The sequence below is a fragment of the Lissotriton vulgaris genome, chromosome 1_1 (assembly GCF_964263255.1).
Source record: "Lissotriton vulgaris chromosome 1_1, aLisVul1.2, whole genome shotgun sequence".
Classification (NCBI taxonomy): Eukaryota; Metazoa; Chordata; class Amphibia; order Caudata; family Salamandridae; genus Lissotriton; species Lissotriton vulgaris.
In genome coordinates, this window is record NC_141685.1 from 936,050,770 (window position 1) to 936,063,982 (window position 13,213).

At 46.1% G+C, this 13,213-nt stretch overlaps 1 protein-coding gene across 2 annotated transcripts in view; it reads right to left on the reverse strand.

Moving 5' to 3' along the window:
* Positions 1-13,213, reverse strand: part of EIF4B (eukaryotic translation initiation factor 4B) — a 487,202-nt gene that overhangs the window by 373,305 nt on the left and 100,684 nt on the right. For both annotated transcript variants that reach the window (XM_086959135.1, XM_086959134.1), the window contains exon 2: positions 37-438. In XM_086959135.1, the coding sequence (XP_086815261.1) occupies positions 37-438 (402 nt within the window). The remainder of the gene's footprint in view (positions 1-36; positions 439-13,213) is intronic.

The following is a 13,213-nucleotide window of genomic DNA, read 5'->3' on the forward strand; positions in this document are numbered from 1 at the left end:
GACTACAAGAAATGTCAAAGCTTAAGAGAAACTCACCATCTCCTTCCAAATCATCTGTCTCATCAGCCCAACTGACCGGCTTGGAAGAGTAGCTGCTGCCACCCCCACGATCATAGCTGCTGCCTCCACGGTCATAGCCACTGCTGCCACGATCAAAGCTGCTTCCACCACGATCATAGCCACTGCTGCTACGGTCATAGCCACTGCTGCTACGGTCATAGCCACTGCTGCTACGGTCATAGCCACTGCTGCTACGGTCATAGCCACTGCTGCCACGGTCATAGCCACTGCTTCCACGGTCATAGCCCCCGCTGCCCCCTCCACCACCACCAATGCTGCTGCCACCGCCACCTCCACCACCACCACCGCCACCAGTGGTATCAGCTGCCAAGAAGTCAGTGAGGGTCAGGGTCTTTGCCTTCTTCCCCTTCTTCTTAGCTGTGAATAATAAATACAAGTCATTACAATAATCAAAGGCCAAACACCACAATGTCACTAGACTGCATAAGCTAATGAGCTTCACCATACCATTGTAGGCTGAACTAGATGTTTATTTTCAGGGGTTTATCATACACAATGAACTCATCATATGCTGCCAGCAAATACAAAAAGACTAACAAATTAGTCAAATGATAATTCTTCAGAATTGATAGCAAAGTAATAACATTATTTGGGGGGGGGGGGGGGGCGGGTTGGGGAATCAATGAGGAAAGAAAAACAAAACAGATCAGTATTTTCAGATTTTCATATACATTAAGCACTCCAAAGCTACTACAGGCTAGATCATCACTGAAAAGACAATTTCGGCGGATTTAACATTTAGCGCCCTAATAGGACAAAACATGCCAACTCCTGTGTTCAACATCCTCTCAAATGGGGGCAAGGCAGAGTCTGATCCCTTAAACGGTTGTAAAGAAATAACCTCGAAGTGCCAGATGATGAATCTCAGAAAAATCAAAATGAACTTATCACTACTGGATCCTGAAAAACCACAAGAGAGAAAGTAAAAGGTGATGACAGGGTAAGACTTGCAAGTAGAGGTTGCCTGGGGCACTACTGAAATCTTAAACCAAGGAAAATAAAAGTGGTCAAGCAAACTGCACCTGTAGAAACAAAGTATGCATCTGTTTACAAAGGACAATCAGAGGTGGGCACGAAGTTGATCAACAGAGAAGAAACCTGGGTGACTGACTGTCTGAGGAGCCCAAATTGCCACAGAGTATTCTAGCCTTCTGCCAAGAGAATTGGTGTTTTCGGATGACAATGGAAAGAAAAGTCAAGCAGTAGAGAAAAACATGGCTGCATTGCCCATGTTGTAGCAAAGAGCCATTAGACAAGCGTCATCTGTGACTACATTTCTTAGATGACATGAGGAATGTTTAAGGAAAAGGGAATAACAGGCAAATATCCAGGACCAGTTCATCCATAGTGCTTTGCACAGGGACTGTGAGAGAGTAATTTGAGCTGACACATTTGGACTCTAGATTTACCCCCCGCCCCAAGCACCTTGGAACCCACACAGGTGAGTAGTTTGCTTCAAAAAATCCCTGATTGAATCATTCATTCATTCAAGTGTATTGCGAACAGGTTGATTGGGGACATACTACATCATTCTAAATATTTCTGCAGCACTTGAGGATGTCACTTCCATTAGTGGGTCTGTGGAGGACTCCTGCTGTGATTTGCAAGCTTGGTGCAGAACCCATGCGGGTGTTCTACCAGTAGATTGACGTAATGGGTTATGGTCCAACCTCAGATCTTACATTGAACTCTAGCAGTAGACTGAACGTTTTGCATCCTCCTTCTGTATGTAGTATATAACAGTTTTACCAACACAAAGGAGCAATGGGTCACATGTAAGAGGACTAACTACGTATCTGCAAAAGGAGACAGACTAATAACTAATAACGTGTGCTAGTGGCAACATGCATAGGGTATTCCTTCTTTGTGAAAAAATTCCCATCAGTTGTCGACCAAAACCACCCTATTCGTCATCTGGGATCCTTCACTCCTGAAGGTAATATGGTATACCCACAGCAGACAGACAGATGTATACGCCTAATCTGACCTGTGAGGCCCAGTGAATTTCATGGTGTCTAAAGCAGTGCGGAACTGAGAGTATCAATAGATAAAATTGGATAGTGAAGGGGTAAAGAACCTCCTCACTCCCAAATCAATAACAAGCATTTGCAATGCAATAGGTCTCGCATTATTAAAGTTAGAGCTATTGGCATTGTAAATGGCAATGCCTTTTATTTATGTTTTTGCTTTTAAACCAAATAAAAGGCATTGTCATTTACAATGCTAATAGCTTAAACTCTCGCAAAAGTGAGACCTATTGCATTGCAAAGGCTTGTTTAAAGGACGCCCCAGACACTTCTTCCCCAACCTACCAACCTTCAGCGATAAGACAAAACTGCAAGCTTATCTTAACAAGTCCATACCTGAATACAGCGTGCTTCGAAGAGCAGCACATGCGCTGCTCAGGATCGACCCAAAGTCTGTTTTAATAGCATTATACAATATGGTCTGGTATACAGGAAAGAGCTGGCAGTGTTGGATAGTTGTCAGGGGCTATTCATTCGTTTTTGTGTTAAGCGCTACACATGGAACATTGTTTAATGTAATTGATACCTAGTGTTAATTGGTCCTTTTTTCAGTGACTATGTGCATATATGTGTGCGCGTGCCGGTGTGTGCGCGTGCCGGTGTGTGCGCGTGCCGGTGTGTGCGCGTGCCGGTGTGTGCACGTGCCGGTGTGTGCACGTGCCGGTGTGTGCGCGTGCCGGTGTGTGCGCGTGCCGGTGTGTGTGCGTGCCGGTGTGTGCGCGTGCCGGTGTGTGCGCGTGCCGGTGTGTGCGCGTGCCGGTGTGTGCGCGTGCCGGTGTGTGCGCGTGCCGGTGTGTGCGCGTGCCGGTGTGCGCGCGTGCTGGTGTGCGCGCGTGCTGGTGTGCGCGTGCTGGTGTGCGCGTGTGTGCGTGTGTATGCGTGTGTATGTGTGCGTGTGTTTGTATGCGTGTATGCGTGTTTCTCTGCAGATTATAGGTTCACATATCTGCTGGGCACCCTCTGCCTTTCATCCTTTGGTGTCATTCTCCCTCTGACACGTCATTGGTTTCACACGAGTCTCACTGTGGTGAGAGTGCTGCAGGAGTGTATCAGGGTACTGGGTCTCTGGATGACAGTTTGTGTGGAATAATGTTTTTACTAGAAAAGTGCTTTAGACCGATGACCCCAGAGCCTGCTCCCTTCCAGTGTGTGTTGAGATTTTTAGGATGTGGGGGCTCTGAAGTGACAAGTGACTGTTTCCCTGGTCATTACTACGTGTTACTTTGAAAATAGGGACGGAGGAGGGGGAGACAGGAAGAGGGTGACGGCAGGAGAAGAGGAACAGGCAGTTAGGGAGCCATGCAAAACTAGAGTGAGAGAAAGACTGGCAAGCAGGGGTGGGAGGGACACACGGGGAGGTGGGCCACAACAGCCACAAAAAGGGCCGAGACAGATCAAAGGAGAGACATGAGGGATGCACTCAAGCAGGTCAGATAGAGTGATGGAGTGACCCAGCAGAGAAGAGGAGGAAGGGAAGGCTATGCTCGTGGGAGGCAGAGGGTGAAAATTGACAGGAATAGATGCAATAGACAGGGATGGAGAGCAGTGGGCACAGAGAGAGAGAGGGAGCGAGAGGGAGGGAGGGTTTGGAGAGAGGCATGAAGCCATTCAAGAGCAAAAAGTCATGCTTAAAGTTAAAACAAGCATTTACAATGCAATGGTTTCGCCTTTGGAAAAGTTAGAGCTATTGGCATTGCTCATGACATTTCTTTTTTTTTACTTATAAATAAATGGCATTGTTATTTACATTGCCAACCTCAATGAAGGTCGAAGTCTCACAATGCCTGTCTCACAAGGCACACAGATACACAGCAGTCACCCCCAAGTAAGAGTCTGATTCCGGCACGCGCCTCTTGCCTGTTTATCAGCGCAGCGCGCCTCTCTGCAGACTCCCCCTGCATTCCAGAGAGGCGCGCGACGCTATCCGGCCTGCAGTGGCATGCCGTGGAGACAAGACCTGGCCGCACGCACAACGTTATCCTATGGGGGAAACGCTGCACGCGGCCAGGTCTTGTCGAAAGACTGCTTTTTGAGCTGAGACAGCTATAGTTCTCGCTTGCGAGAACGCGCTTTCAGCGAGTTAGTCGTAGGCGAGACCTAAAAAGGAGTGCGATGATAGTAGTGAAAACAAATAACTACTATAAAGTGTGTTAGGTCAACATGTTTCTGCAGACTAAGTGGAGCTAAAAGGTATCCTGCTGCTTCATCAGGACCATTACCGCTACTGCTCAAAAAAATGACAAGTGTAAAAAGAATTTTTATCACCTGAATGTTGATTAAATCATCTTTCTCCTGACTATGTGGCAGGAGAGAAAAGCCCCCCCTCACCTGGCCGACATCCGTTTTGCGTTATCGTGCCCAATAATGCAAGACAGATGTCTCGCTGTGGCGTGCGCACCACTCATGGGCTTGTTTCCCGATATTCATGGAAAACCATGTTTTCCAGCATCGCATGGCCCATCATAACAAAAAGCAAAAAAATTTACTCAGAGTAGGCAGACATCTGTTTGTGCTTAGGACTGGAGGGCCACGGGCAGGGTTCCGGGCCCTAGAAAGGACCACAAACATGCAGCACAGAGCACGAAGCGATCAGAGCAAAGAAGAGTTTGAAAAACAAAATAAAAACCTGCAAGAGTAGTGCCAGCTGTCTGCGGGGTCAAACATGAATGACTGTTTATGTATTCTGTATTAAGATTCTTTATATATAGCGCTTCAGGGCCCCTCTACATAGGACGGCGAGCGCTTTACATGCAAGAGGGCCATGCAAAGAACACGTGGCAGACAGGAAGCTCCGGCCTTCACAGGGTGGTGTTACCCGTAGCACAGGATATCAGAACACGAGCTCCAGTGTGCGGCCCGAAAGGCCTTCTGGGAAATGCAGTCTGATGTCGAATAAAGCAGAGGTCGGTGTGCCCTAATGATGCGCCGTCGCAGCGTGAGGACCATGAGCGGCACGCTGGCCGGTAGGGCTGGGGCGGTGCAGCCTCATGTCAGGCAAAGGGGCAGATAGATGGCCCCTGTGCATGCCCAAAGCACCCCAAGCCGAGAGAGCTGCCCTTCCCCTGGGCTTATAGTGTATCCGGCTTGTCCTGCCCCAGCCACCCCCAAGTCCGGCTTTCGATCGCATGGAGCTCCCCCAGACCCACCAATCTCCCTCCCACCCCCTCCCCACTTTCCTTACAGTTCTCTATTAATACCTCTGCGTGCTAGCATCTGTAACTCATTCCCTTCCATATGTTGACTCTCTGCCCTCTCCCGTTCTGACAATGCCTTCTGCACACACACGGTCTGCCACTCGAGTCTAGCCTTGAGCTCCGAGACACTTACTATACGTAGATCTAAGGTGTGACAAAGGAAACGGTGCAGTGGCGCCATGGCTGGGAGGGGCCCACTCTGTACCAGTTATAGTGGTTTGTGGGAATGGGGGTGCATTCCCCTTGCACCCCGGCCACACCTCTGGTTTCGATTGTTTTTGCTCTTGCGCAATTAATATCCCATTCACAGCAGTACTGTAATTTTCTCTGACTTATCTGGGAGTGTGCTCATGTTAGTATTGGGCACTTGCTGCTTAGTTTACATAACTCATTGTAAACTAAGCGGCAAGCGCTCCAATACTTCGGTCGAGTTTGCGCTATAATAAAACTGCAAAAAAAACAACAACAAAAAAGACTGACACCGCGCTCTCTGGCGCCTGATTTGCAGCAAAGTCACTTGCTTCCATTTTCATTTTGAACGCAAATGCATACTGACTTTGTAGCAAACAGTATGCATTTGCGTTCAAAATCAAAACCGCAGCAACTGCTGGAAGCAAGTGAAGCCAATAATTATTACATGTTGTCATGATACACTAACAATCTAATCCATCCAGTCCCTGTATGCGCTGATTTAACAATTGATAACTTATCATTTAAAATCAGTGCATAAGGAGGAAGAGCCACGCTAGCAACCAAGATGGCCGCGTCAGCTCCCGGCTCAGCAGACCTCGGCCTCCCGCCGGAATATCCTGCCAATTATCCTGTCTTTGCGCCCGCCGCAGTGTGTATGAACCTGCCGTGAGATTAATGGTGCTATCCCGAGATCTCTACTTGCTCGGCTGATGAAGATATGTCGAGTGGAAGTTTGCGGCCTAGATCTGCCCGGAAGCCGGGGTCTCAAGTACTGGCCCATCCGGGTTTCAGTTCAAGAAATCGGCTGTGGTGGTGTGATTGGGTCCGGTCTACCGGTGTGGACAAAAAAAAAAAAAATCAGATTTTCGAATTGATGTGCATGGTGGCGGGCTGCTATGGTGAAGGTCGGAGGAGGGGTGACAGCCCAACGCTATCAGTTGTGGACGGGGCCCCTGCCCGGTGACACAGTAACCGGCCCGCTGGTGTTCGCTGGGTTTGGTTCTCTGCCAGCGGTGGCAGCCCCAGGATACCATTGACACAATACATAAGTCTCCCTCTGCAGTCGACCATTTCCTATCCGCCCGTACCCCCTCTGAGAAATCGAGCCGCGGGGGGAAGCGATCATGATCGACACCGATCGAAGAGTGGCTGAAGAGACCGCGAGTGGCCCGTCGCTGCGAACGGTGTTGGCGGCCATTGAGTCACTTCAGGTGTACGTTGAAGACTGCATTCAGGCGACGATGGAGCGCCTGGTTGAGATGCTACGAATTGGACCAGACCCTACTCCACTACAAGAAACAGCGACAACAGAGACACCTAATAAGGCCAATCTGATGAAGGAAGTATACCCCCCATTGTGTGAGGTATCAGAGCCTTTGACCAGTGTTTTGGAAGACGAACACATGTTCAATGCCACCAATGGATTGTTAAACCTACGATCGTTGCCGACCATGGAAGGACTAATTGATGTTCCCACTCCAGAAACTTCTGATGAGAACTGTTATCGGAATGACACTGCGTTACTTCCCCCATGTATCGGAGCCCCTAAGATAGCGGACAAATCAACGCTGAAAGTTCATAACGGGGAATGGAGTCTCTGGACCTGACTAGGTTCACGGCACTTTCATTCTACTACTTTGTTTTGCACGGAGTTCTATTATAGTTTCTTCGCACTCGGACTGTCTTGTGGAAGAGGTGGTTTATCAGGTGGGAACTCATATCGGATCGGAAGGGGCAAGGATGAGATCGAAAGACTGGGTTTGACTCAAGTATCGATGGGCACGGGATTTTCTAAACTAATGCTATAGTACGGCTGGCCGGTGTTTGAAGACTCCCTTGTTAAGACACATATTGTTGTCCGATTGATATCTTGACTTCAACTTGGGGTCCTTGGTTCTGGTGGGGGGGGGCGACCGGGAGCTTGTACGACTATGCCCTCCTCCACTTCTCTCTCTACTTTGGTAGATTTCTTATTTTAGTACCTAGTTAGTTGGGGCGACAGGCACACTGCGACTGGGGGTTAGGCGATAGCCGTTTGCAGGGGTGCAGGGTGGGGGGATGGGTTTATTGTTTTCTGTCATCGCCCATATGGTTTTCTCCTTTTTCATGTTCTCAGTCTTTCCTTTACTCGTAATATTGCAGATATATCCTGACGTTGATCCTTAACTTCTAGTACCTGGTTGCCATGATTCTCCTGCTGTCATCATTGGATGTATGTATGGCACCAGATATGTCTGTTTATTTTTTTTGCTTTAAACAATAAAAAGATTTATATAACTGTCAGAGTGTTGCCTTTCCTGCCGCCGCCACGGGTAAACAATATTTTTCCTCTGTTCTGGGTCACTCTGAGGTTTAAAATTTCTAAAGCTCTTAAATGGAGTGTGTATGTAAAACAATTAAAATCAGTCACATACCTACCGACCAAGACGTTAAACTGTGGGTAGTAACGAGTATGTGAAATAAGGTTGGAGTGTTTGAAAAAATAAACAAGCATTTACAATACAACAGGTCTCGCATTTTCTAAACTTTGACTTACTGGCATCGTAAATGACAATGCCTTTTACTTAAGTACAATTTGTACTTCAAGACGTCCTTGCAGGTTTTCAAAAACACAAAAATAAAAGGCATTGTCACTTACAATGCTATCTAGCTCAAAGTCTTGCAAATGCGAGACCTATTGCATTGCAAAAGCTTGTTAATAACTGTCTGTGATGCTTCTAAAAAGTACAATGTGTAAGATTCTCACAAACACGAGAATATTAGTGCGAGTTATTCGGAAACAAATTGTATTGTGAGCGATTCTAAAAACAGTGTGCGAGATGAACAGGGGCATTAGACAGGCATGAGAAGCATGGTGAGTGAAATGCTCATAAATGCATGGTGAGTGAGATGTACACAGACACAAGGCGCCAATGCGTAAACTGTGTAGAAACATGACGCCTAGTGTTAGTGACACTCACTGACACTAGAATCGAGCTGACCAGCTCCTCCTTGTGTGCGGTTTAGATGGATCAGAGTCAAAAACGGATGCTTAAGCCATGAAAAGATCACATACAGGACTGAGATCTTATTGAAAAAATTACCACTTTTGGTCATATTGTGAATCCAAAAATGCACTCATTTGAATGCAAACAACAAAATAATGAAATGTAGTATGATGTACCACTGCTATAGAGACGTGCGACCATCAGTTGCCAAGGTTGCAGTTAGATATTTTATTACAGATATTTCCACAGCAGGCAGAGCTGTGAACAAAGCATTTTTAAGCAGCAATAGACAAGAAACAAGTATTTGCAATGCAATAGATCTCGCAATTGCGAGATTTTGAGCAATTGGCATTGTAAATGACATTGCATTTTATTTGTGTTTAAGAAACCTGCAATAATAAAAGGCACTGTCATTTACTATACCAATGGGTAGTTTCTAAAACGCGAGACCTATTGCATTGCAAATACTTGTTGTTTACAAGCGCCCCATGCTGTGCTTTCAAGTTAATAGAGGCCACACCCCTTTCTTTAGACAAGCTGTCTCCAAAGAAAGGTCCGCTGCCGCAAAATTTAAAGTTAAAGGGCTGTATGGGGTTCTTTTACCAAACTTTTTTTTCTTTGTATGTTACGGTACAATTTTGCCATTATAATTGTAGAATGTGTTCGCTTTTGAAGTGTACATGAAAAAATAAAAAATAAAAAAACTGACAAGGTTTTACAAAGCACACTCAAACTAAATCACTTTCCACCACTATATTAGAATGAAGAAACTAAATCCACACAGCCAGCATACGTTTTATATACAAAGATGCTTTTAATAAAATGCTGTGTATATCAATGCATTGTTTTTTGGGTAGAGGTTTGAAACCTATAGAGCGTTTGTTAATAGCCACGCTGGGCAGCGCCTGTGTATACCTACGGTGTGCTGTAATTAGCACCTGCACAGAACTGTAATCACGCTGTGTGTGTTGTACTAAAAACACTCACACGGGGGGGGGGTTGCTTAATGAGAGTGGGAGGAGCCATAGCCCGAAATATGATGTTGGTGGCATCCCGGTAATCAATGGAGCTCTTTAAACTTTGAAACTTGTGCCTTTTTAGGGAGGGGGGGGATGCTGAACATGCGAGTCAGACTTTGCATTCTCCACAGTTCACTGTGCCCAGGCTAGAGTACCATGGGCAAGTCTGTAAGCAATAGATCGGCTGCGGTCACAGGGGGGTAGGAGGGGGGGGTGTACGGGGCGTATATACAGACGTTAGGGGCACAGAAGGAGCGACGGGTAAAAGGGGATAATAAATAGAAGCAGGCGGGGGGAGGAGGATGGAGAGAAGGAAGCACCGAGTCCTAAAATATTGTATAAGGTATAAAAAGCATAAAGTGTAAGTGACCTAAGAGACATGAAGCAAGGTGATATACGTGTAAGAGCAACAAACCACGGAAATAAAGGGGCACCGAGATCTGTATCCCGCAAGTAGGCGCTAGGAGCAGAGAAAGCAGGCAAGAGCCTAAGAGCGCAACAACGGGAGTGCATGGGTTGGCGAGATCATAATAAGGGCTATATTTAATACGCTACTCCGTGGGGTAATGCTCCGTTTTAATTATATTTGTATGGCACTGCTAAAAGTTTTAAGACAGCTGCTTATATTACCAGCAGCAACATATAATGGAGGGACGAGGGTCCCGACGGGCTGCATAATGGAGAGGGGGCGCGAAAGGGAAGTGAAGAGCTGAGGAGGATTGCGTGGCGGGGGGATGGGGGTGCTTGTTAGCATAAAGTGTAAGTGACCTAATAGACATGAAGCAAGGTGATATGTGTAAGAGCATCAAACCACGGAAATAAAGGGGCACCGAGGTCTGTACAGCAAATGAAGCAGCAGCCACAAGCATTTCATTAAGCCCATTCAGTAAGTAAACAGAACGCTGAGCAGTGGTCGGATGTAGAGTAGCTCTTGGCATTGTTGTAGGGGGGGGCGGGAGCGCATTGCTTTGAAGTCTGATGTGGGGGCGGGGAGCGGCAGCATTGAAGTGTGACGGGAGGCACAGACAAATGGTTGTTTGTGACGTGGCGGGGGAGCAGAAGGGATTACTTTGAAGTCTGATGCCGAGCGTCGGGGAGCAAATGGCAAGCGCGTGCACAGAGCACATGCACTGTGCGTAATCCGCATGCCAAAGCCCTCTTGGTAAGCTTTCCTGATGCACCTCTATATGTCTCGAGCTGCAATGCGCAAACATTGGCAGGTCGAGACCTGAAAAGCATTTGTTTTTCAAGTTGACAAACAAATGCTTTTTTTGTGTAAAAGCACCTCGTGAAAGCACGTCATGGCACGCTTAATCTTGCAGGAAAGCATGTGGTGTCTGCAGTAGGAGACAGGGCATTAAAGAAAATCATGCATGCAGACTAAATAAGACATATTGTGTAACAACCAAAGTAAAAGGGCTAGTCCTCATGGAAGGTTACAAATTAAGCCAGGGCAGTAGTAAGAAGGGACTAACAAGTCTATAAACGAATCGGAAGCCAGCATTTACGAAGCACAATGACACAAGCCAATGACAAATATGGGGAGGGGGTGGGGATTCAAGTCCATACTACAATACAGCATGCCTCACAGACCAGCTCGTGCGCTGACCAGGATAGACTTAATAAACACGGTACTGAGGTGGTAAGAGACGTCTAATGTCTTACTTCCCATACAGCACAACTATATTGTTTAAATGAGTCCAAGTCAGAATGACCGGTTACTTACCAGTAATTTTCATTACTCCGTCATAGACCTCCCAGTGTCAGTAATTACTGCAAGAGCAATAGCTCCTCCCCCAGAACTTCCAAGCAAAACTCCCTTAGCCCATCCCTACCCTCCAGGCAACTCCCACATCCTGTGGCTCATAACCCCTGACGCACGTCAGCACAACCTGTAGCACAAAAAGCTGAACAGGGAGGGTGGGATGAGAACTAGGACTGTGACGGGGAGGTCTACGACTCAGAGTAAAGCATATTACCGGTAAGTAACCGGTCATTACCTCCTGGTCAGACATTGAAAAAAGAGAGGGAAGATACTTATTGGATTAAGTTGCGGGAAGCCGCATTCAAGGGTCAAGTAAGAACATGTTGGTAGCTCATTGGGGAGGGATGTGGAGTAAGATCTAGACCACTTCCTGTACCCATTGAAGAGCAAACCTGGATTGGTTATATTGAGAACCTGTATGCGAGTAACGGACAGGTGGTTGGATGTAGTGGAACAAATAAGGACAGCTCTCCATACGGACCGCCATCCGAAAAGGACATTGAACTGGCCATTAAGGGTTTGCGTTCCTCTGGGGCAATGGGTCCGGATGAGCTTCCCATTTCGGTCCTAAAACTAAATAGTGAAATGTGGAGCAAAATTCTTTTTCCGGTGTTTAGTTTGTTTTTCACGCAAAACCGTTCTCCCCTCTTGGAAGGGGAGCATATTAGTCCCCCTTTTCAAGAAGGGAGACCGTGATGCTCCACAAAACTATCGACAAATTGCCCTTTTGGATGCTATAGGTAAAGCTTTTGCAAAATGCCTTCTGAAGCTAATCAATGATTGGGTGGTTAAGGGTGAAATTTTACCCCTCGAGCAGACTGGGTTCAGGCAAAGGCATGGAACTATGGATAACAGCATTGCAAGTCATAACTGAAAAATACATCAAGGTCCGAGGAGGGAGAGTCTATTCAGCCTTCATAGACTTCTCCACAGCAATTGATAAAGTAGATCGTCCTCTACTGTGGAAGAAATTATCGGATCTTGGTATGCCGACCACGCTTTTGGAGCTAGTACGGGCTCTCCACTCTGATACCTGGTGTAGTCTTGATGGGAGGGGAAAGGGGTCTTTCTCAAGCTATTCCCTCAGCTAATGGTTTAAAACAAGGTTGTTTATTGGCCCCTTTACTAATATATATATATATATATATATATATATATATATATATATATATATATATATATATATATATCTCTGATCTCCCCCACGTCCTGTCTCTAAGTGAGGGTATCGCCCCTGCATTGGGGGGGTAAACCGATTGTCTAATATATGCAGACGATATATTAATTCTAGACTTAACACCAAGAGGATTAAATAATCATCTACAAGCACTACATAAATACGCAGAGACCCATCATCTGAAGATAAATGTGTCAAAAAGTAAAGTAATGTGCATCACGGGAAGGAAAAAGTTTAAATATGGGAGTTTTGCTTGGTCTGTAGGAGGACAAAAGTTGGAAGTGGTAAAATCGGATGCCTTCCTCGGAAAAACAATAGTTGGCAATTTAAGTGAAAAGGCTCATATAGCAAATAATAACCGGAAAGCAATGGCACAAGGCAAAAGTTTAATTTCTCTTTATAGACCTACAGGCAGAAGACACTTTGCGTTTCTGCTAGATGTTTTCCGTGCTAAAATCCCAGCTTCCTTATTGTATGGTATTGAATTACTTGACCTAGGAAAATGGGATTTTTTAAATACCACGGAAGGTAAAATCTTGCGGTATTTAACCACAGTTAACACTGCCTGTACTGTGGCTGCTTTTAGGTTAGAATTTGGCCTTCGTAGTAGTTGGGTTCAGGGCCTCGCAGGGATAGTGCAATGGGTTTTAGCCTTGCAAAGGGAGAACCTGGTACTCTAAGACATCTTATTCAAAAAAATACTAGGAACTCTAAAAGAGCATTCTCTAATTGTAAAGAATTTTAGAATTGCAGTTGATCTTTTACAATTAG